Source organism: Protopterus annectens, chromosome 15.part0 (assembly GCF_019279795.1).
Source record: "Protopterus annectens isolate FY-2018-M chromosome 15.part0, PAN1.0, whole genome shotgun sequence".
Classification (NCBI taxonomy): Eukaryota; Metazoa; Chordata; order Ceratodontiformes; family Protopteridae; genus Protopterus; species Protopterus annectens.
In genome coordinates, this window is record NC_056749.1 from 732,243,708 (window position 1) to 732,268,320 (window position 24,613).

The 24,613-nt window shown below is 44.2% G+C and overlaps 1 protein-coding gene across 2 annotated transcripts in view; it reads left to right on the forward strand.

Annotated features, from left to right (window-relative positions):
- The window catches only part of FMR1 (FMRP translational regulator 1), a 2,052,104-nt gene that overhangs the window by 1,192,521 nt on the left and 834,970 nt on the right, over positions 1–24,613 (forward strand). For both annotated transcript variants that reach the window (XM_044057587.1, XM_044057588.1), the window contains one exon: positions 20,636–20,714. In XM_044057587.1, coding sequence (XP_043913522.1) covers positions 20,636–20,714 — 79 coding nt within the window. The remainder of the gene's footprint in view (positions 1–20,635; positions 20,715–24,613) is intronic.

Consider the following 24,613-nt stretch of genomic DNA (forward strand, 5'->3'; position numbering starts at 1 on the left):
AGAGCCCTGGGCAAGGCAGTCTCCAAACAAACCATTACTTGCTGGATCAGGAAAGCTATTTGCCTCTGCTACTCTCACCATGGAAAAAAAAAACACCAGTGGGAGTAAAGGCCCATTCCACTAGGGCCGTGGCCGCCTCCAAGGCCTTCATAAAAGGACTGGACACGGCATCCATTATGGAAGCAGCCACATAGTCCACTATCCACACTTTCACCAAACTTGACCAAGTTTTCAGAGCAAGGGCAGGATTCGCCTGGCCATCCTACAGGGCTTTGTAGAGTCCTCTTCAGCATCCACCTCCCTTTCATGCATCTAAGCTGTGGTACTCTCCCACAAGTAGAATACTGCAACATAGGAACAGAAGGACATAGAATAGTAGTTACTACTTTTGTTCCCACTGAGGAAAGCCTGTTGGCTGAAACCGGTCTGGGATGTATATTACCTTGTGGATTAAATAAAAATACTTATGTATTTACCTTACTAGTTTTGTGCTTTTCACTGTATTTGGTGCTGATGTTTTTTGTCTACTTGTATCAGTTCCTGCCGTGCATCTGGTCCTACTTGCAGAGGTTTTTTTCTTGACTTGCGTCTGACATCCCACGCACACTGCAAACAGCCAAGCTGAAGCTTTTGTATAGGAGCCGACATACGAATCGCCTGAGGGCAGGAAATCCCCCAACTAGAATACTGCAACATGGAAGAGAAGGACATGTATGGTTACGGTAAGATTTTACACAACTGTTCTTTCCACAGGAAAAAGTATATCCTAGTGGTAGTAGATTATGCTGCAAGATACCCTGAGACAATGGCTTTGTCCTCCATTGAGGCAGAAAAGGTGACAAATGCTTTGTTAGAGATTTTCAGTAGGGTAGGTTTCCCAAAAGAAATACTGACTGACAGAGGTAACAATTTCATCTCAGACCTGCTGGCTTGTCTGTGGAAGTACTGTGGGGTGAAGCACCTGAAGACCACCCCCTACCATCCCTAGACTAATGGTCTGGTTGAGAGGTTAAACTCAGCAATCAAGTCCATGCTATTAGCATTTATTATATCAACATATTAAAATGTCGACTCTGACTTGTTCTACACGACTTGTCAAACTCCAATGTTCCCGAACAGCCAAATCACCGATTTCTTTCCAGTGGAAAGAAATCAGTTGGCCGTTCTCTTACACCTACATTTCCCTGACTGTAGTGCAGTCTCAGAGTTAGAATATTTAGTTAGAGGGGGTGTGGGATTTAGTTAGAGGGGGGTGTGGGGGGCACAGCCCCCCACGTTGAGGGGTGTACAGGGTGAAGCCCCCCCATTAAATATGTTTGTTTCTGTGTGGCGTTAGTGTTTGGCCAACCAGTTTATTTCCGTTGGAAAGAAATTGGTGATTTGGCCATTCGGGAATCTTGGAGTTCGACATTTTCGTGTCGAACAAGTCAGAGTCAACATTTTAACATGCCGATATAATATAGACCCGACATTTGGGGACCAGTTTAAGAGGGAGTGGGACAAATATTTGCCCCATCTGTTGTTTGCTTACAGAGAGGTTCCCCAGGAATCCACAGGTTTTTCAACCTTTGAGTTGCTGTATGGGCATAAGTGAGGGGATCTCTAGATTTAATTCGAGATGAATGGGAAGGTGAATGTGAATCTCACAAGGAGTCTTTTGTGGCATATGTCCTAAACCTCAGGGCAAGGCTCAGGGAACTCATGGGCTCGGCCCAGGAGAACCCGTCAGAAGCCCACCAACAGAAAAAAGTATGGTATGACAGGAATGATCGAGCTAGAGAGTATGCTGTAAGGCAGCAGGTAGTGGTTCTCATTCCTGTCAGGCACAACAGGCTGCAAGCAGCTTGGGAGGGACCCTACAAGGTGGTAAGGAATGACAGGAATGATCGAGCTAGAGAGTATGCTGTAGGGCAGCAGGTAGTGGTTCTCATTCCTGTCAGGCACAACAAGCTGCAAGCAGCTTGGGAGGGACCCTACAAGGTGGTAAGGAAAGTAAGTGATATTCACTACATGGTAGAACTGCTAGGCAGGAGCACAAATTGTACCATGTTAACACAATGAAACTGAACCATGATAGGGAGGCCCTTGTGCTGAGTATCTGCAGTAGATGGCAGGAGGAGTCTGTGGGGGATCTGGTGACTGATATCCTCAGTGAGGCTCAAACTGACACCTCAGTGGTAGGGGTAGCAATGTCCCAGCAGCTATCTCCTACCCAGGTTCGAGAAATACGATCAGTGTTACAGGAGTTTGGGGACATGTTCACTGGGAAACCAGGGGGCACCCACCTGGTGCAGCACCAGGTGGATACAGACCCCCAAAGGTCTATTAGGCAGGCCCCTTATAGGGTGCCTGAGAGTGTCAAACAGACTCTGAGGGCGGAGATACAAGAAATGTTGGAACTGGGGGTAATTCAAGAGTCCAGCTGTCCTTGGGCCTCCCCAGTGGTGCTGGTGCCAAAGAAGATGGCAGCACCAGGTTCTGTGTGGACTACAGGAAATTAGTTGCACAGAGTCAGATGCTTACCCCATGCCTAGGGACAGATAAAGCCCTAGAGCAGGTGAGTGGGGCTAAGTATCTTACAACCATTTATCTTACCAAGGGTTACTGGCAGGTGTTCTTGACTCCCAGTGCTAGAGAGAGGTCAGGCTTTGTGACTCCTTTTAGCTTGTATGAGTTCACAAAGATGCCCTTTGGGATGAAAAATGCCCCATCAACTTTCCAGAGGCTGGTAGATCATATTCTAGCAGGAGAGTTTGCCCTTACTTACCTAGATGATATTGCCATCTACAGCCATTCCTGGCAAGAGCACATTCAACATGTCAGGGAGGTGCTGGGCAGACTACAAGTGGCATGGTTGATCATTAAGCCCAGCAAATGTTAGGTGGGTTTGGCAGAGGTCTCCTACCTGGGACATAGAGTGGGGAGTGATAAGATCAGGCCAGAACCTGCCAAAGTAGAAGCCATTCAGGCATGGTCTCCACCTGTTATCAAAAAGCAGGTGAGGGCATTCTTAGGGACAGCAAGGTACTACAGAAAGTTAATCTCCAGTTATAGTACCATAGCTGCTCCCCTCACAGACCTGACAAGGAAGAACGGGCCAGATAAGGTAGTGTGGACCCCAGCATGTGAGCAGGTATTCCAGAAGCTTAAAGAAGCTTTGGGAGGACCCCCTGTGTTTGTCAGTCCAGATTATAGCAAAGAATTTGTTGTGCAGGTAGGTGCATCGAACCATGGGGTGGGGGCTGTACTTAGCCAGATTTCTTCAGAGGGAGAAGAGCACCCAGTGGTTTATCTCAGTTGTAGGCTCCAACCCAGGGAGGAATGCTATGCAGCTGTAGAAAAGGAATGTCTGTCCATAGTGTGGTCACTGCAAAAACTTCAGCCATATTTGTATGGAAGAAAATTCACTGTAGTGACAGATCACAATCCCCTAACAGGGTTAAACAGAGTCAGCCAGCAAAATGCCAATTTGCTAAGAAGGAGCCTAGGGTTTCAAGCATATGATATGTCAGTGCAGCACCATAGTGGGATTAGCAGTGCCAATGCAAATGGGCTCTCAAGACAGGGAATGGGGTAAGGTATACTCAGATGGACTTAACCCTCTCAGGCAACGTTTCTTAAGGGTCACTTGAAAAACTAGCTTGACTTCTCCAGGGGAGGAGATGTGTGGAGATAGGTGAAGGCTCCCAGCCAAGCTCGATAGGAGTTTTTCGATAATTCTGTCATTTGTAAATATTGATGTAAGCCACAGGCTTGTTCTCTTAAATGTGAAAAGACTGTATTGGATGTTGAACTGAAATAAATGTAACAGCAGTGCACTGTGCTGTAACAAAGCTGATAAGTCAAGCATTGTGAAATTGTTTGATGTCAAAACTCGAGAGCCAAGATGTCTAGATAAAGGCATTCTGCCTATTGTTTTGAGGCCAGATTTAATGGCTGGAATTTGCATGTATAATTTCTTTTATTGCTCTGGCTTCCTGACCAGCTGCAAGATCAAAAGGGCTATTAACCTCTGAGTTTCTGTTAGCTTGGGAACCAGAAAGAAATTATGTAATCTAAAATGAATCAGTGGTACTGTGTTATCAATTTAAGGACAGAAAGAATCCGAGCATTTAGCATTTGTCTTGAGAACATCCAACTTCACTAGCTCTGTCTTGCTGTATATGTAAGTTTATTTTAGAACTGTGTTCTCTCTTCGATATAGTTAGGAAATAGGAAGATTAGATTAGTCTTTTTTCTGTACTGATGTCAGAACTTTTCTGCTGTATTATTTTAAGTATTTTTCTGTGATCTCTGAACTCTTGACTAGCACTGTGTAGTAAGAAGTATTACCTTGGATTTTTTTTTTTTATTTATTATTAAATATTTTAAAACCTTTCAACTGTGACTGTTTTATGTAGAGTTAATTTTAAGTTCTAGAGTACATTGCATGTATATAGTGATTCTGGCCATTCCACTTGACTGTTCATTTGCACTGGCCATACCACTCCAATAAGCCTTGACGGTTCAGTTGCACTTACCATTTGGATAATAATATTGCAGAGTGTAATTGGGCACCCTTTCATAAGGGCCTTTTGGTAGCTGATAAATATTAGTGGGTGATGGCAGCGATTTCTACCGTATAGTCTGGGTAAAAGGGGCACAGCTGAAGAACCAGTGCCAGCCTTCCCCAGGAGTGTGTGTGTGGTTGTATATAACTCTCATCTCAAAGTGTGTGTGTGTCAGCTGTTTGGGGAGGGGCATGAAGCACACTGGTTGGGCAGAGAGGGTGCTGAAGGTTTTAGCTTGCCCACTAGGCTGAGATCTGGACCCTATAGCTGTACCAGTGGAGAGTCTTATTGGGGATCTGGAGAGAAAGGGAGAAACCAGCCTCAGACTGACTGTGATCTCTGTGTGCTCTTAAGGGAAATTGTAGTTTACTGTGTGTGTATTTGTTATCCTTTCCCTATATGGATGCCCCTCACTGGTGTTAGTAGAGAGGATTGAGGCTCCTTGATTGCTGGGCCAGTGCAAGGCGTCACAGACCCCATTCCGACATCAAAGTATGATTAAAGTTCATGAAATTAGTATTGTTTCAGTCTTTGATTTTAGCCCGATGCTCTTTGCAGCACCCACAATGTGCCAGGATTGACTCCTGTAATTCATATGGAGCTACATGTATCTGTAGCACATCTAAATACAATTGTAAATTAGTTTTTTTTTTTTTGTTTTATTACCCATTGCACCTTCTTCTGTTGGAACTGTCTGAGCGTCCTTCTTCAACATAGCCATCATTTCTGCTTGCAATTCCTGGTATTTTATGACTTTGTGTCTCTCTTCATGTAAAACACTGTATTCAGTTTCACTGATCAATGCAACTTTTGTTTTCTTTTTATGGAGTACTATATCTGGTTTTCCCGCATCTGTTTTTTTTTTTTAACTGTTGTTAATGCATGATCCTCTGCTGTTAATGTAACATCACACTGAGCAACAGGATGTGCAATTGTTTCCAGTTCTTTTTTTGTAAAACCTGCATTTTTCTGTTTATCTTACATGTTCAGTGGACTTTGCACTATCCTGGGCCATCAGTATTAACCTTTCATCTTTTGGTTTAATTTCACCTCTCCTTAACCATTCCTGTGTCAGATCCTGATCGTGCGGTTGTTTCAGGAGATTTCTATACTTGGCACAATATTTATGGTGTTTCCAGATTCCTTTCCTTCTCATCTGATCCTTCTTGTTTTCTTTCTTTTGTTTTAGCACATTCGATTGCTGTCTGATTTTTCTCTTCTCCTGGTTTGATTTCCATTTCTGTTTGATACTGACATGCTTCTGCTAAAATAAGCAAGGAAATCATCTTAGACATGTTCTCCTCATGTTTTAAAGCTTTCACAATGTTTGGATCTGCTGAAGTCGGCGAATATGTATGCAGTACTATGATTGCTGTTGTGTACATGTAATCCGTTTCAAAGAGGTCCTTACCTTCTTCAGAACTGGTATACACTGATTTTTATATGTCATTTGATAAGCATGAAGCATTTTTCTTGTTTTCCTCTCCAACACCTTTTGGGCTAGTCAGTCATCCCAAAACTTAGAACAGGAAGAGCAAATTGGGATTTGTTCCTAGATGTTAGAATTTTTTCAGTATAAATTTTAGTCTTCAAAAATATTCTTTATGGAGTCTGTTTGCATTTGCTCATGTTTTGTCACCACTCCATCTTTCACGAGTATTTATATACTCCCTCCTGCTCAAGTTCCCTTATACCAAATTACTGTTCCAGACTGATGTTTTCTTGATGCTGCAGCTTTTCTACTCTAAATGTTGCTTTTGCACATTTATCAAGACTAAATGACATTCCTATCATTCTCTCCATCCATCCACAGCCCTTTTTTCCATTTTTGCACATGGGGTCTGGGTGTCAATAGTGGCAATCATCTAGAGCCAAGGTCCTCACTGCCGGGACCAAATTACATTCTTATATTATCTGAGAAAGTTTTGATCACTTGCATTTGTGCTTTCAGTTCCTCATCTAATGAAGTGTACAGTTTTAAATCATCTGCAAAAAGAAAAGTCTTTACACTTTATTTTTTGGGAGCCAAACTGTAACCATGACCCAATCTGTTAAGTAGACAGCTTAATTTGTTAAGGGCAGAACAAAAGAGCAGCAGTGACAATCACCCTGGAATATCCCCACCCCCTTTGAATTGTTATCCCTGGGATAATAATTTGTCCTTTATCATGGTTTAGCAGCTGAGTGGTTTGCCACTGTTTAATGGTCACTGTAATGTAATTGATCAATGTAGGGTATGTCTCGTACATCTGTAAACACTCCTTATCCTTGAATGTGGGATACTGTCATATGCTTTTTTGTAATCTATTCATAACATACTTAGATTCTTCCCCTTTTTACAATTCTCAGTTATGACTTTATTTAACATCAGATGATCCTTTGTTTCATATTACTTTATTACCTTTTTGTTGAGTTGTCTTATAAATGAGTATAAATGTTGGCATTAGTTACAGTATATAGTTTATATATCATTGGAAGGCAGGTAATTTGGCTATAGTTTTTAGGATAGCTTGCACATTTACTCTTAAGGAGTTTCGTTTTTCCTGCTAACCAGGTTGGTGTCTGTTCAGGATAAGCATACAAGTAGTTCTTACTCAGGACTAAATCTTCGTTTAAAGATGTAAATACTTTTAGCCAGACCTTAGGTACTGCATCTGAACCTGGAGTTCTCCAGTTAGGAGGTTTTTTAAATTTTGTTTCGATTTCTCTGGCGGTTACATCATCCCATTTCATATCCTGTACAGTTGAACTTACTGTTTCTTTCACTTCTTCTATCCATTCAGCATTTTTGTTATATTCCACAGGGTCTACATAGATATTTCTCCAAAATGTCTCTATTTCTTGTTTATTTGATGACTTTTCTGTTCCTTTTGCTTTGTTTCCCAGTTCTGTACAAAACATTTTGGGTCATCAACAAATTGCTTATTTTGTACTTTTTCTTTATATTTATCTACATATCCAGTTTTTCTGCCTGTGCTGATCTTTAGTTTATTATTTGCAATAGCGTACGATAGACTGTGGTCTTTTCTGATACTGTGCTTTGCTTTTATCTTGTCTGTATTCTCAAAGCTGCTATGTGGGCTTCTCTGGGCACTTATGCAAACCATTGCAAGCTGGACAGAATTTCTAGGTCTCGTTCAGACTTTGGGGTCACTGTTGTCAGAGGCTTTCTTTCCTAGGACCTACCAGATTGGTTGCTGGAGATTCTTGCCAATCAAGGAAGTTGATCAGGGCCACCTAGTCAGATTTGAAAGTTATGCACTGGCATTAATGATGTTATCGAATGTACTTGTGTGCTGTAAGTAATATATATGCTCAAACTGGCCTACTGTGAATCTGGAAGGGAGAAGTTATTGGTAAGGGATGAATATTATGTCAGTGTAATGGTTTCTCCAAGCTGTAGCTACAGTCTTTGCAGCAGAGGAAGATGAACAATTTAGACAGAATAATTTTAAGTCAAGTAAGAGGTTATATAAAATGAGCCTAAAATGTTTGAAATACACAAGTGCATGCATAAAACAACAGTTGTGCAAGTGCCACATCCATAAGGCAGATAAGCATTGAGGAGGTTTCGTAAGAATGGTATAGTATCTTTTAGACAGTCTGCTTGATATGTCTGAGATAAAAATGCCACTAAGAATGTGTCTGAGCTAGTTTTGTATTGGGATTGAGCTGTGAATGTAAAAAAAAGGCTGTGGGGATGAGATTTATTTATTTATTTATTTTATTTTATTTTATTTTACATTTGTTCTCCGTTTTTTTTCCTGACTATCGGAAAACACTGTACAAACTCCGTTAATCCGTTATTTAGGTGCTGAAAATAGGGTTGCTACCCCTCCGTTTTTTTTCCTGACTATCCGGAAATCAAACTGATTCTCTGGTAGTCCGGAAAACACTGTACAAACTCTGTTATTCTGTTTCAAAAAGGAAACAGACTATCGGAGTTTGTAAATCGGCTGAATTACTATGCTTTTTTTACAGAAAAGCATAGTAAATCAGCCGAAAGGAGGCAGCAGGAACGGAAAAAGAGGGCGTTCCTCACCAAGTGATGTCATCGTGACATCACAAAACGGGTGAAATGTGGGCGGGAAGGGGGTGGGATGGGCAGGGTTATTGATGTCGCGAGGGGTGTGGCTTTACTCCGGTTTTAGCCACAACGAAAGGTGGCAACCCTAGCTGAAAATGCATATCCTTAATGAGTCCTGACCTGACTTTCTGTTGCTGTCCTTGACTGTCAGCTAATAGGATTGTTGACTTATGACCATGCTTCTGAATTGTAATCTGATTATGTTATAGTAAAGTGGACAAAAACTTTCCTGGAGCACACAAGCCCTTTCATTGTGGGAGGTGGGGAAGCTGCAGTGTCAGACTTGCCAGGTTGTGTCATGCATTACTAATCAAGACCTCTGTAAAGAGTACCTACTTGGACTTGAGCTGTCAGGCCACATCTGCTGTCAGGCCACATCTGCTGTCAGGTTTGGTGCTGCTCTTCTATTAAATTTAATTCCAAGTTCAAAAATGTTCATCGTGCATACAGCTGCAGTCATAACAGATGGGGTTCTCCTGCCGTCAGGCGGGTCCTCGGTCGGCCGAATTCCAAAGTCTAGGTCCGGCGTCAGTTGTCGTCGCTTCTTCCCTGACGTCAGTGCGACAGGGGTATAAAGGAACCAGCTGATGCCATTTTCTTCAGTCTTTCTTGCCGCGCGGTGCCCGAAGCAGAAGCAGTTCGCAAGTGCCGGTCGGCCAGCTCCTGAGATTACGAAAATTTGGAAACCGAAGTCTTCTTAAAAGCTAAGTACCCGTTGGAAACTTTTCTTGCCTCAGACCGATGTCAGACAAAGTTAATAATTGTATTTCTTGTGGGAAGCAAATACCGCATAAGGATTTCCATTCCCTCTGTATACCTTGTTTAGGCCCAGACCACGACATCTCGGTCTGTCGCTTTTGTGCTACATTCAACAAACGCACTATTAAGCATCGGGCGGAGTTCGCCCAGCATTATTTTGGGAAAGCATTTAACTATCCTATGTCGTCGGATACTCCGACTCCGCTTTTGTCTAAAAACCGCAAAGACAAGGACCGACACACGAGGTCCGCGGCCTCTACCGACACCACGCCAAAGCCGACTACACGTGGTCCGGTTCTGAGCGAGGCACCTACGCAGCCCCTGACTACGGACGACACTTCTTTGACGATGTCTCCTGTGCCCGAGGTCGCAGGCTCCTCGGCCCACACCCCGACTACAGATACCGAAGCCACTCTTGGCGTTGAAGCTCAGAATGTGGACAGGTCCACCTCCACTCAAGGTGTCTTCAGACCTTCCTCTTCTTTCTCCATCAAGGCTTTCACAAAGTCTAAAGCAACCATGCACTCTAAGAGACCAGCTACACAGGGCCCATCTCCAGGCCCCATGCCTAAGAAACAGATGCTTAAAATGGCTGAGGATTTAATTACTCTTATCAGAGGATGTTCATCGTGCATACAGCTGCACTAATCACAGATGGGTTTTCTGCCGTCAGGCGGTCCCTCGGTCGGCCGAATTCCAAAGTCTTGGTCCGGCGTCGGTTGTCGTCGCTTTCTCTTCTGACGTCAGTGAGGCCAGAGTATATAAGACACAGCCGACGCCATGTTCTTCAGTCTTTTTGCCGTGCGGTGCCCGAAGCAGAAGCAGTTCGCAAGTGCCGGTCGGCCAGCTCCTGAATTACGAAAATTTTGGAAACCGAAGTCTTCATTAAAGCTAAGTACCGCGTTGAAACTTTTCTTGCCTCAGACCGATGTCAGAAAAAGTTAATAATTGTATTTCTTGTGGGAAGCAAATACCGCATAAGGATTTCCATTCCCTCTGCATACCTTGTTTAGGCCCAGACCACGACGTCTCGGGCTGTCGCTGGCGCTACCTTCAATAAACGCACTATTAAGCGTGGTGAGTTCGCCCAACACTATTTTGGTAAAGCTTTTGATTATAAAATGTCGCCGGACACTCCGACTACCGCTTTGTCCAAAAACGCAAGGAAAAGGACCAACACGCGAGGCCCGGTCCCGCCGACACCACGCCAAAACAGGCTACACGTGGTCCGGTTCTCAGCGAGACGCCTTTGCAGTCCCTGACTACCGACGACACTCCTTTGGCGGTGTCCTCTGTACCGAGACCGCTGGGACCTCGGCCCTTTCCCAGACTACAACCACGAAGCCTTTGCTAATGTTGAGCCTACTAATGTGGACAGGTCCACCTCCACCCATGGTGTCTTTAGACCCTCATCTTCTTTTCTATTAAGGCCTTTACTAAATCCAAAGCAGCCAGGCACCCCAAGAGGCCTGTTGCACAGGGCCCATCTCCAGGTCCCATGCCTAAAAAACAGATGCTTAAAATGGCTGAGGATTTAATTACTCTTATCAGAGGTTCTCAACCCCCTCCAGACAAGAGACCCAGAGTGGAGGAAGATTCTCCCTCTTCTGATCAGGGATCCATTTTATCAGAACATTCTGATGCAGAGGAACACTCTTACTCCCCTTTTGAGGATTCGGATGCAGAACACCCTTCTGTATCTCCTCCTGAGGATTTTTCCTTTGGGGAAACCTTGCACACCTTGAGGGAACACTTCCATTGGGAAGGCCAAGACTTTTCAGATTCTAAGAAAAGGCTTAGGGAATTTCTTTTGTTACCTCAACACAGACCTCTGGCGATACCCCCTGTGTTGGACATACTTGATGATGTTTATTCGGAGGCTTGCCTTAACCCGGATTCTCTGCCTCCTGCACCAGTCAAGCCTGATAGGTATTACAGAGTACCCAACTCTCACCAATTTCTCTTCAAAAGCCATAATGCTGACCCTGAAACCATTTCACAAGGCCCCAAGGGATTGAAGGCCTCCACTGCCAAGAATCCACTTCCTGCAGAAAGGGAGTCAAGATCTTTAGAAAGGTGGGGTAAAAAGGTATATACCTCGGCCACCCTAGCCATGAGGGCCTTAAATTGTCAGTTTCATATGCTTAAATAGCAACAGTTCCTGTTATCACAATTAAGGAATAAAATGTCTCAACCTGAACAACCAGATTTAAAGGAGTTACAGGATATGATGCATAGTGCAGAGCAAGTGGGTAAACACACTTTACAATGTGGTTATGATGCCCTAGAGGCTTCAAGTGCGGCTGCTACAGGATCAGTCATTCGCAGACATGCCTGGCTTAGAGAACAAAACTTGCCTGATCAGGTCAAAGCTAAACTTCTAGATGCTCCTTTACAAAAGGATGTGCTGTTTGGTACTAATGCTGAGGAGATACTATGGAAAATGGAAGAAAAAGCCAAATCTATGCAAACTGTCAAAGCCTTTTACAGGTCCAACCACCACGTTTAGCAGAAATTGGCCTTCAAAAACTGGTCCTTTCCAGCCACTGACAAGCCCCAAAGAGGTAGATACAGACGCACAAGGGGCAGAGGGCAATCACAATGATCATATAGAGGCGACAATGGCAAACTCCAGCACCAAGAGGTGGCGAGGACAGTGCACAACAATACAGGAAGCAAACCCAATGACTCCCTCATTTCCATGCCAAGCACGTCTCAGCTGGCAGCACCTTTGGGAGGAAAGCTAGCATTATTTGCAGCCAATTGGCATATTGTCACAACAGACAAATGGATCCTGGACATTATAAACAGAGGCTACAAATTTCATTTTCACACTCTTCCATAAATGAGAGGCATGCCAAACCTGCCACAGAATCAAAGGGCAGAGGCACAACTACAAATTTCAAAGCTCATAAGCATGAGAGCTATTCAAGAGGTACCTACTCACGAACAAGGTCAAGGTTTTTATTCAAGACTTTTTCTGGTACCAAGGAAAGGAACTGACTGGAGACCCATTTTGGACTTATCCATCCTAAACACATTTCTACTCTTACCAAAATTCAAGATGCTCACATTACAGCAACTTCTTCCCATGCTGGGCAAGGAGTTTTGGCTGGTAACATTGGACCTCAAGGAGGCATACCTGCATGTCCCAATCAGACAAAGCTGCAGAAGATACCTCAGATTTCTTGCAGGTTCAATCCGCTATCAATTCTCTGCATTGCCCTTTGGCTTATCTACTGCGCCCAGAGTATTCACAAAGTGCCTGGCATCAGTGATTGCCTACTGCAGACTTCAAGGGATACAAATTTACCCTTATTTGGACGACTGCCTGATCCAAGCGGGCAGCAAACACATACTTCTGGAACATCTGGCATATGTGACACGGTTATTGCATTCTCTGGGATACACAATCAACAAAGAGAAATCAAGGCTAACACCATCTCAGAAAATAACTTTCCTGGGTGCCAACTTGGACACAAACACCCAGATGGCCTATCTTACGCCAGAAAATCAGGGGCAACTATCTCATTACTTCAAAATACTAGCAAAAAGTACCAGGCTTACTGCAAGGAAAATCCTGCAGGCTCTGGGATTCATGGCATCTTGCATTCTTTTAATCCCATGTGCAAAGCTGCATATGAGGAAACTTCAGTGGTACCTAAAAAACATATGGTCTCAACACAGTCACAGTTTGGAAACAATAATACCAATAATCCCATGTTTGCAAAAGGAATTTCTATGGTGGGCCCAAGCATGTCAAGCAAACACAGGCCTCCCATTCTGCAAGCCTCAAGCAAAGCAAGTTATCACAACAGACGCCTCAGATTACGCCTGGGGGGCGCACATGACAGACAGGTGCATCCAGGGCAAATGGTCCCAAAAGAAAAGCACCTTCACATCAATCAAAAGAAATGCTAGCAGTAATAAATGCAATTACAGCTTTCAAGGACTTCCTGCATCCAGGGCAATTACTGATAAGAACAGACAACACCACAGTAATGTGGTACATAAACAAACAAGGAGGAACACATTCATACCCCTTGTGCAGACTAGCCATGACTCTTTGGAACTTGGCTCTGGAATGGCAAATCGAACTTCAAGCCCAGTACCTGCCAAGATTGGAAAAGGCGCTGGCAGACAAATTAAGCAGAAATATGACAGATGCACACGAATGGAAGTTACATCCTCAGGTGTTTACAGAAATAACCAAGTGTGGGGAGGCCAGACATAGATCTTTTGCCTCCCACAGGAATCATCAATTGGAACGTTTTGTTCGAGGACCTTTCATCCAAAGGCCTGGAGAGTGGGCGCCTTTCATTCAGTTGGCCAGCATGGACAGTTTACGCATTCCCACCTCTGCCTCTTCTGCCCAAGGTACTTTTGAAAGCAAGAGCAGACAGACCGAAGATGATACTGATTGCTCCAGATTGGCCACGGCAACACTGGTACCCACTGCTGAGGAGCCTAACACATACTCCTCCCTGGTCCCTGCCTCTAATGCCTCTTCTGCTGACTCAGCACAGCTACAAAACTCTCCACAGTCAGCTGAAAACACTCAGACTCGCTGCATGGAAAATTCCTTAACACCACAACAGACCCTACTCTCCAAGGAGGTGCAGGATGTCATTTTGGAGGCCAGAAGGCCATCTACTAGAAAAGCTTACTCCAAAATGGAAGCGGTTTTGTTCTTGGAATGAGAAAAAAGGCCAGGACCCTAGAAAACTGAACTTGCCTCAGGTATTACAGTATCTAGCTGAGCTGCTGAACAGTGGACTTTCATTTTCTTCCATAAAAATCCATGCCTCGGCCATTTCTGCAGAATACAACACGGATCCTCCTTTATTTTCTCACCCACTCTTACGACAGTTCCTCAGAGGGGCTAAGAATATTAGACCACCAAGGAAACAACCAATACCAGCCTGGGATCTTAATTACATACTAGAAAAATTAACTTTGCCTCCTTTTGAACCAGCTGCCTCAACAGATTTGCAATATTTGTCCTGGAAAACTGCCTTCCTTCTGGCTATCACTTCAGCTCGTAGAGTTTGAACTACAGGCCCTCATGGCAGTGCAGCCCTTTCTCATTTTCCATCAGGACAGGGTTTCCCTTCGTACCAACCCATCATTTATGCCTAAAGTGGTATCCAGGGTAGCTTTAAATCAAGCCATACACCTTCCTACCTTTTATCCCAATCCTCAAAACAAAGGGGAAAGGCTGCTACATTCTTTAGACATCCATAGGCAGCTACGTTACTACTTGGACAGAACAAAGTCCTTCAGGAAATCAGAACAACTCTTTGTGTCCTATGCTGTAGGGGCTCAAGGGAAGCCAGTTTCCAAGCAGACTATTTCAAAGTGGATAGGCCACTGCATACGGATTTGTTATTCCTATCATGGGAAATCTGTTCCTACAGGTATCAGATCACACTCCACCAGGGCCACAGCTACCTCTACAGCCTTCCTCAGAGGAGTTCCTACCAAAGATATTCTGGAGGCAGCCACTTGGAGTTCTGTACATACCTTCACAAAACACTACCACCTGCCCTTATATTCCAGAACAAGAGCAGGCTTTGCCACTGCTGTTTTGCAGGGCATTCTGGCTCAACCCAGTTCCTCCTAGTACCTACCACCCTGTGCGTAGCTTTGGGACTCTACCCATCTGTGATTACTGCAGCTGTATGCACGATGAACATAGTACAGTTTTGTACCTACCATAAATGTAGATGTTCGAGTGCTAATACAGCTGCAGTACAGATTTCCCTCCCTCCTTCCCCACTTGGTAAAGGCATGGGGCCTAACAACCTCTTCATACATCCTGACTGAGTTATCCTTCTATGGTTTATTTGCTTGCAACCACTGATTTTGGATTATATTGCATTGCATGTATACACATATAAGCATAATTTATGTATTGCCTTCCTTCTGGGGGCACCTGACATCTGGGGCAAGAAAGACTGAAGAACATGGCGTCGGCTGTGTCTTATATACTCTGGCCTCACTGACGTCAGAAGAGAAAGCGACGACAACCGACGCCGGACCAAGACTTTGGAATTCGGCCGACCGAGGGACCGCCTGATGGCAGAAAACCCATCTGTGATTACTGCAGCTGTATTAGCACTCGAACATCTACATTTATGGTAGGTACAAAACTGTGCTTTCTCAGCCCCCACCGGACAAAAGGCCCAGAGTGGAGGAAGATTCCCCCTCCTCTGATCAGGGCTCCATTATTTCAGAGCACTCTGATAATCAGGAGCATTCTTACTCCCCTTTTGAAGACTCTGATGCGGAGGAGTCCATCCCTTCTGTATCCCCCCCTGAGGATTACTCATTTGGGGAAACTTTGCATACCTTAAGGGAACACTTCCACTGGGAAGGCCAGGATTATTCAGATTCCAAGAAAAGGCTCAGGGAATTTCTCTTGCTACCTCAGCACAGGCCTCTGGCTATACCTCCTGTCTTGGACATCCTAGATGATGTTTACTCGGAGGCCTGCCTTAACCCGGACTCTCTACCTCCAGCTCCAGTTAAGCCTGACAGGTACTACAGGGTTCCTGACTCACACCAATTTCTATACAAAAGCCATGCTGCTGACCCAGAAACCATCTCACAGGGCCCCAAGGGAGTTAAGGCCTCCATTGCCAAAAATCCATTGCCTTCCGAGAGAGATTCCAGATCCTTAGAAAGGTGGGGAAAAAGGTATATACCTTGGCTACCTTATCCATGAGGCCCTTAAATTTCAGTTTCCTATACTAAAATACCAACAGTTTTGTTATCACAATTGAAAAGTAAAATGTCACAACCTGAGCAACCAGACTTGAAGGAGTTGCAGGATTTGATGCATAGTGCAGAACAAGTGGGTAAGCATACCTTACAATGTGGTTTTGATGCTCTAGAGGCCTCATGTAGAGCTGCTGTTACAGGATTAGTCATGTAGGCATGCCTGGCTCAAGGAACAAGCCTTGCCTGATCATGTCAAAGCTAAATTACTAGACGCCCCTCTTCAAAAGGATGTACTATTTGGTGCTAATGCTGAGGAGGTATTAAGGAAAATGGAGGAAAAGGCTAAATCAATGCAAACTGTGAAAGAATTTCTACAGGTTCAACCCCCACGTTTTAGTAGAAATTGGCCTTCCAAAAACTGGTCCTTTCCTGCCACAGACAGACCCCAAAGAGGCAGATACAGGCGCCCGAGGGGCAGAGGACAATCCTAAGGATCGTTTAGAGGCAGACAATGGCAAGCTCCTACACAAAGAGGTGGTGAGGGCAACTCGCAATCTTTCAGAAAGCAAACCCAATGACTTTCCCCTTTGCATGCCAACCAGGTCTCAAATGGCAGCCCCCTTAGGAGGAAAGCTGGCATTATTTTCAAAAAATTGGCATATTGTCACAAAGGACAAATGGATTCTGGACATTATAAACAGAGGCTACAAATTCCATTTTCACACCCTTCCAAAAATAAGAGGCATGCCAAACCTGCCACACAATCAAAGGGCAGAGGCACAAAGGCAAATTACAGATCTCATAAACATGAAAGCTATTCAAGAGGTACCTACGCACGAACAAGGTCAAGGTTTTTATTCCAGGCTATTTCTGGTGCCAAGGAAGGGAAAAGATTGGAGACCTATTTTGGATCTATCCATCCTAAACACATTTCTACTCGTACCAAAATTCAAGATGCTCACTCTACAGCAGCTTCTTCCCATGCTGGGCAAGGAGTCTTGGCTGGTAACATTGGACCTCAAGGAGGCATACCTGCATGTCCCAATCAGACAAAATTGCAGAAGGTACCTCCGATTTCTTGCAGGTTCAACCCATTATCAATTCTCTGCATTGCCCTTTGGCTTATCTACCGCGCCCAGAGTATTCACGAAATGCCTGGCATCAGTAATTGCCTACTGCAGACTTCAAGGGATACAAATATACCCCTGTTTGGACGACTGCCTGATCCAAGCGGACAGCAAGCACATTCTTCTGAAACATGTGGCTTATGTAATAATGTTATTGAACTCTCTGGGATACACAGTCAACAAAAAGAAATCAAAGCTAATACCCTCTCGGAAGACAATTTTCCTGGGTGCCAATTTGTACACAAACACCCAGATGGCCTACCTCACGCCAGAGAAGCAGGGGCAACTAATTCAATACTTCAGAACACTAGCAAATTGCACCAGGCTGACTGCAAGGAAAATCCTGCAGGCCCTGGGATTCATGGCATCTTGCATCTTACTAATCCCATGTGCAAAGCTGCATATGAGGAAACTACAATGGTACCTGAAAAACATATGGTCTCAACACAGCCACAGTTTGGAAACAATAATACCACTAATTCCATGTCTGCAAAAAGAATTTCTGTGGTGGGCTCAAGCATGTCAAACAAACACAGGTCTTCCATTCAGCAAGCCTCAAGCAAATCAAGTCATCACAACAGACGCCTCGGACTACGCCTGGGGTACATGACAGATCGGTGCATTCAGGGCAAATGGTCCCAAAAGAAAAGCACCTTCACATCAATCAAAAAGAAATGCTAGCAGTAATAAATGCTGTTATAGCTTTCAAGGACCTTCTACAACCAGGTCAACTATTGATAAGAACGGACAACACCACAGTTATGTGGTACATAAACAAACAGGGAGGAACACATTCTTACCCCCTATGCAGACTGGCCATGTCACTTTGGAACATGGCCATGGACTTACAAATGGAGCTACAAGCACAGTACTTGCCAGACAAGGAAAACACGCTGGCAGACAACCTAAGCAGGAATATGACAGATCCAAACGAATGGAAATTGCATCCAAAAGTTTTTACAGAAATAATCCAAGAATGGGGAAGGCCAGACATAGATCTCTTTGCCTCCCACAAGAATCATCAATTGACAAGATAATGCTCAAGGATCTTCCATCCAAAGGCCTGGAGAGTGGACGCTCTCTCTTTCAGTTGGACATCAATGACAGTTTATGCCTTCCCACCTCTTCCTCTGCTGCCCAAAGTTCTATTAAAGACCAAAGCAGACAGACCAAAGATGATTCTCATTGCTCCGGACTGGCTGAGGCAACACTGGTACCCACTCTTGAGGAGCCTGACGCATTCCCCACCATGGACCCTGCCTCTAATGCCTCTTCTTCTGACTCAGCACAGTTTCAGAACTCTTCACAGCCAGCTAAAAACACTCAATCTAGCCGCATGGAAGATTCCTTAGCATCACAACAGGCCCTACTCTCCAAGGAGGTGCAGGATGTCATTTTGGAGGCCAGAAGGCCATCAACTAGAAAAGCTTACTCCGCAAAATGGAAACGTTTTTGTGTCTGGAATGAGAAAAAGGGCCAGGATCCTGGAAAACTGAATTTACCTCAAATACTACAATATTTGGCTGAACTGCTAAGCAGTGGACTTTCTTTCTCCTCCATCAAAATCCATGCCTCAGCCATTTCTGCAGAATACAACACTGATCTACCTTTATTCTCTCACCCTCTCTTAAGACAGTTCCTCAGAGGGGCTAAGAATTTAAGGCCTCCAAGGAAACAACCAATACCTGCTTGGGATCTTAATTTCATTCTGGAAAAACTGACCTTGCCTCCCTTTGAGCCAGCTGCCTCATCAGATTTGCAATATTTGTCCTGGAAAACAGCTTTCCTTCTGGCTATCACCTCAGCACGTAGAGTTTCAGAACTACAGGCTCTCATGGCTGTCCAGCCTTTTATCATCGTCCATCAGGACAGTGTTTCCTTACGAACCAACCCGTCCTTTATGCCTAAAGTGGTATCCAGGGTAGCTTTAAATCAGGCCATACATTTACCTACTTTTTATCCTAATCCTCAAAACAAAGGGGAGAGATTACTACATTCCTTGGACATCCACAGACAACTGCGTTATTATTTGGACAGAACAAAGCCTTTCAGAAAATCAGAACAGCTCTTTGTGGCCTATGCGGTAGGAGCTCAAGGGAAGCCAATTTCCAAACAGACAGTCTCAAAATGGATAGCCCACTGCATACGCTTTTGCTATTCCTTTCATGGCAAAACTGTTCCTACAGGCATTAGAACTCATTCCACCAGGGCCACAGCCACCTCTGCAGCCTTCCTCAGAGGAGTTCCTACCAAGGATATTTTGGAAGCAGCCACTTGGAGTTCTGTGCATACCTTCTCCAAGCACTACAACCTACCATTATACTCCAAATCTAGAGCAGGCTTTGCCACTGCAGTCTTGCAGGGCATTTTGGCTCCTCCTAGTTCCACCTAGTGCCTACCACCCCTTTCTTAGCTTTGGGATTCTACCCATCTGTTATGACTGCAGCTGTATGCACGATGAACATAGTACAGTTTTGTACCTACCATAAATGTAGATGTTCGAGTGCTAATACAGCTGCAGTCCAGGTTTCCCTCCCTCCTTCCCCTCTTGGGGCAGGCCTATAGGCTAACACATCCTCATACAACCTGATTGGGGTATTCATTTTTGATGTATTTGCTTGCAACTACTGTATTTTGATTATATTGCACTGCATTATCACACAAATTTATGTATTGCCTTCCTTCTGGGGGCACCTGACATCTGGGGCAAGAAAAACTGAAGAAAATGGCGTCGGCTGGTTCCTTTATACCCCTGTCGCACTGACGTCAGGGAAGAAGCGACGACAACCGACGCCGGACCTAGACTTTGGAATTCGGCCGACCGAGGACCTGTCTGACGGCAGGAGAACCCTATCTGTTATGACTGCAGCTGTATTAGCACTCGAACATCTACATTTATGGTAGGTACAAAACTGTACTTTTTGCCTTTTCACCTAGCACATTTTGAGAATGTTTTTGTTGATAGATAAGTACACCTGAAAAGTTAATGACTGCGGTATTAGTTACACATTCACCTCTATTTATAATTCACTTCATATATTTGGGCTACGTGGTAAAGTGCCTCTGGACCATGTTTTTTTTTTTTTTTTCAGAATTTGTCCGATTATAATTTGTAGTAGAGTTGGAAGTATGGAAAGATTATTTATGTAGTGTATGTTTTAAATGTATGACACGGCCTTTTCACCTCCATTCTAGATAGTCTGATACTGTAAAATTAGAACACACCATTAGGAGTCACAGTTTTGAAAACTGTAGTGTGAACATCACATTACATTACTTTGTTGCACGCTGTGGTTGTTCTTTTCACCAGTGAGACTGACAGTTGTTAGTCAATGTCCGAAGTAGGGGGTACTACATTTTTGTAAATGATTTTTCTTTTTATTCTTTAGGACCAAGCTGCTGTTAAGAAGGCTCGAAGTTACCTAGAATTTTCTGAAGATGTGGTACAGGTCCCAAGAAGTTTAGTTGGTAAGCAATTGAAATCCATACTTTTTGTTTGTAAGTGTACTGGGAACATATTCAGAATATTTTGTATTTTACCTTCGTACCCATTTGTATATTGTCCTCTTTGTACTTTCTGAATCAGTAAATGTAGTTTGTCATACTTTTACTGCAGATATCATAGTGACACTGTTCTAAGATCCAAGCCACTTTTACTGCAGGCCAAGGGTATCAGTGGGCCAGTTACTATTGAGGCTAGCTCAAAGAGGGACAAAGCCCTGACTATGGAAGAGAGAACTAGCAACATGGCTGCCTGAAGGAGTTAGCTGAGGCTGATGGCAGTGAACGGCCATTGCCAACTCTCAGACATCCTGGGAGTAGGGAGGTGGCTATCACTTAACACACAGTAACACCTAGTGGGAGCCATAGGTGTTCACCCAGTGGAGCTACAAGCTAGCCAAGCTCATACTACCGTAGTGAATTCACAGTAAGTGGGTGAGGAGAAACTAACAGGTGGAGACCTGTTTTTGTATAGGAGGTAACAGTTATAGGCTTGGATAAGACATCAAGGGGAGATATGGTAGTCCCCCCCACCAATACCACTACCAAGACCATCAAGCTGGCACACTCCCTACTGTCCAACTGATGTCAGCATATAGAAAGTTAATTGGGGTCCTGGGCAGGAACAAATTGAGTTGTAGGGCCATTTCCTATTCCAGAAGTATTTGGCTCCCTTTCACCTGGAGCAAATGGGCCAGTTACATAAAGCTGGAAGACCCAGTGTGGAATGTCCTTGGGGAGCAAAAAAAAATGTAATTAGTTACTGACTCATGCTCACCAACAGATCTGTCCCACATTAAGAAGGCCAGAAAGTGGCTAGTTTTACAAACAGAGAAGATGCATGAAAGTGCTATTATTTTTGCCCAGGGGAATCACCTGCATTTATGTGAGTGGGGGCAGATCCTTCCCCAAGGCTCATGCTAATTGTATATGTTAATTCTGGGGTCACACTACCACGGAATAAAGAACACAGGATTATTTTAAACAATTTTATTTAACATGTAAGAATTTACAAGTATCAGAAGGGTGTGAAACAAGAAAAACAGCTAAAATATTATTACTTTTACATTTTGATGTAAAATCATGGTTAAGTGCTAGTAACAATGTGTAGAACAACTGATGTTCTTCATGTTTCACTCTTGTAGTCATCGCACTTGGGTTATCCTGCCGGGGAAGCCCTCAGTCAGCCCGAATACCAGAGGATTAGTATTTCTGCATCGGTTGCTGTCGCACCAGTACTGACGTCAGGTCATCAGTGGTATAAAAACAGGCAGCTGACGCCATTCCATCAGTCTTTCTTGCCGAGGAGCCTGAAGCAGAAGCAGTTTGCATGAGCGCTGGTCAGCCACTGCCTGAGTTTTCGTTTCCGAAATTGAAGTTGAAGTCTTCTAAAGCTAAGTACCCCATTGGGGATCCTTTCTTCTTGCTGTAACCGATGTCAGAAAAAGTTAACAATTCTCTCACCTGTGGAAAGCAAATACCACACCGAGATTTCCATTCTTACTGCGTCACCTGTTTAGGCCCAGACCATGACGTCCCACGCTGTTGGTTTTGTGGTTTGTTCAGTGCCAGAACTATACGTTGTCGTGACCTTAGCGTAGCTAAATATTTTCGCTCTCGATCTCCATATTCCAATATGACTTCGGTAAGCCATCCGACTACCGATCTTCCGAAAAAACGTAAGGATAAAGACAGAGACAGTAATGACAGGAATTCACAAAAGGGAAGTCAGTTCCTTTTGTGAATTCCTGTCATTATTGTGTTGTTGGATATTAAAGTCAGTTTTTTCCTTGATCTGCTGTCTTGATTGCCTTGGAGAGACGTGGTTACTGGTCGTGTGATTTTTGTTTTTTAAAGACAGAGACAGACAGGACAGGTCCAAAACTGCCCCCAACGCTTCCATTAAGCTAGTCACCAGTTCGCCGGTACTCAGTAAGGCACTTTTGCAGTCCCTGATGCCCGCATCTATGGATTTGCAGGCTGCTGCCGAGACCCGTTGGGAGTCCGGGATGCCACAAGACTCTTCTTTGACTACGGAACCTGCGGATATCTCTACCTTGGATGGGTCCGGAGCCGCTGTGCAGGCACTGGCTTCCGAGGAAGTTCTTCGACTACCAATATTCGACACAAACCGCCGACTTCTTTCACTTCTTAAGTTCCTTCTAAAACTACTGAGTTTCTAAGGCCCAGAGTACGAACTACACCTAAAAAACCGACGACCCAAACTCATGAGCCCACTTCCTTGCCTCAATCTCAGATGCTTAAAATGGCAGAAGACCTTATCATGCTGGTTAGGGGAAGCCAGCCTACCCCTGATAAAAAGAAAAGAGACTTGTCTCCAGCAGCTTTACCTTACCAAGAGTCTGACGACTCTTGAGGTTTCTGATTATGAAGACATGCCCTTATCTGCTTATGAGGATTCAGATGCAGAGGAATCCATTCCTTCTGCCTCTCCTCCAGAGGATTTTCTTTTGGTGAAACCCTACATTCCTTGAGAGAGCATTTTCATTGGGAATGCCAGGATTATCCGCAGTCCAAAAAGAGACTCCGGGAATTTTTAGATTTGACACAGCACAGACCCTTAGCAATTTCTCCTGTTCTGGATGTTGCAGATGATGTTTTTATGGAATCCAGTCTAACTCTTGATACTTTACCTCCTGCTCCCAGGAAACCTGACAGGTATTACAGAGTCCCTGACTCTCACAAATTTATTTTCAAGAATCCTACTGCTGACCCAAAGGTCATCTCCCAAGGACCTAAAGGAATAAAAGCAACCACAGCTAAGAATCCCACCCATTCAGACAGGGATTCCTGAGCTTTAGACAGATGGGGTAAAAAAGTGTACATCTCTGCAACTGTTGCCATTAGAGCATTAAATTGTCAGTTCCACATGCTGAAATACCAGCAACATGCTATGGAACGTATTAAACAAAAATTATCTACCTTCCTTGACTGTTCAGAAAATAAAGAATTACCGGAGTTTATGCATTCTGTAAGCATATCCTGCAATGTGGGTTTGACGCCCTAGAAGCATCCTGCAGAGCAGCAGTCACAGGTTCTGTACTTAGGTGTGTTTGGCTTAAGGAACAGACCTTGTCAGACCATGTCAAATCAAAATTATTGGATGCACCACTGAACAAAAGCAATCTGTTTGGCTCCAAAGCAGCAGAGGTTTTAAAAAAGATGGAAGAAAAAGCTAAGTCTATGCAGACAATTAAAGACTTTTTGCATGTATGCCTCTAAATTTCAGTAGGCATTGCCCCTCAAAACACTGGTCCTTTCCTGCCCCCTCAAGGCCACTTCAGATTAGACCTAGGGGAAGCAGACCCCCCCCCCCCCAGACAGCAGTTTCAGGGTGCCAAGCCACCCCCTTATGGAAATAATTCACAATGACTTCTCATCTCCTCCTCTCACCTCTACCCATCTGCTCATGCCCCTAGGAGGAAAACTTGCCTCCCATGCAAAAAACTGGGCCTCCATCACAAACGATCGATGGGTCCTCAACATAGTGTTCCAGGGGTACAAATTTTATTTCCACACCCTGCCAACCCTAGAAGGGTTCCCAGATCTTCTTCCAAACCAGTGGGTAGAGGCAGAAAACCAAGTTCATTCCTGCTCTCCATCAGGGTAATTCAGTGTGTTCCTGCAGAACAGATAGGCCAAGGTTTCTATTCCAGATTTTTCCTGGTACCCAGAAAAGAGGGCACCTGGCACCCAATCTTATATCTATCCATTCTAAACACCTTCCTGGTGGTACCAAAATTCAAAATGCTAACCCTACAGCAGCTTCTCCCTATGCTGTCCAAAGATGCCTGGTTAGCCACCCTAGACCTAAAGGAGGCCTATCTGCATATCCCAATCAGAGA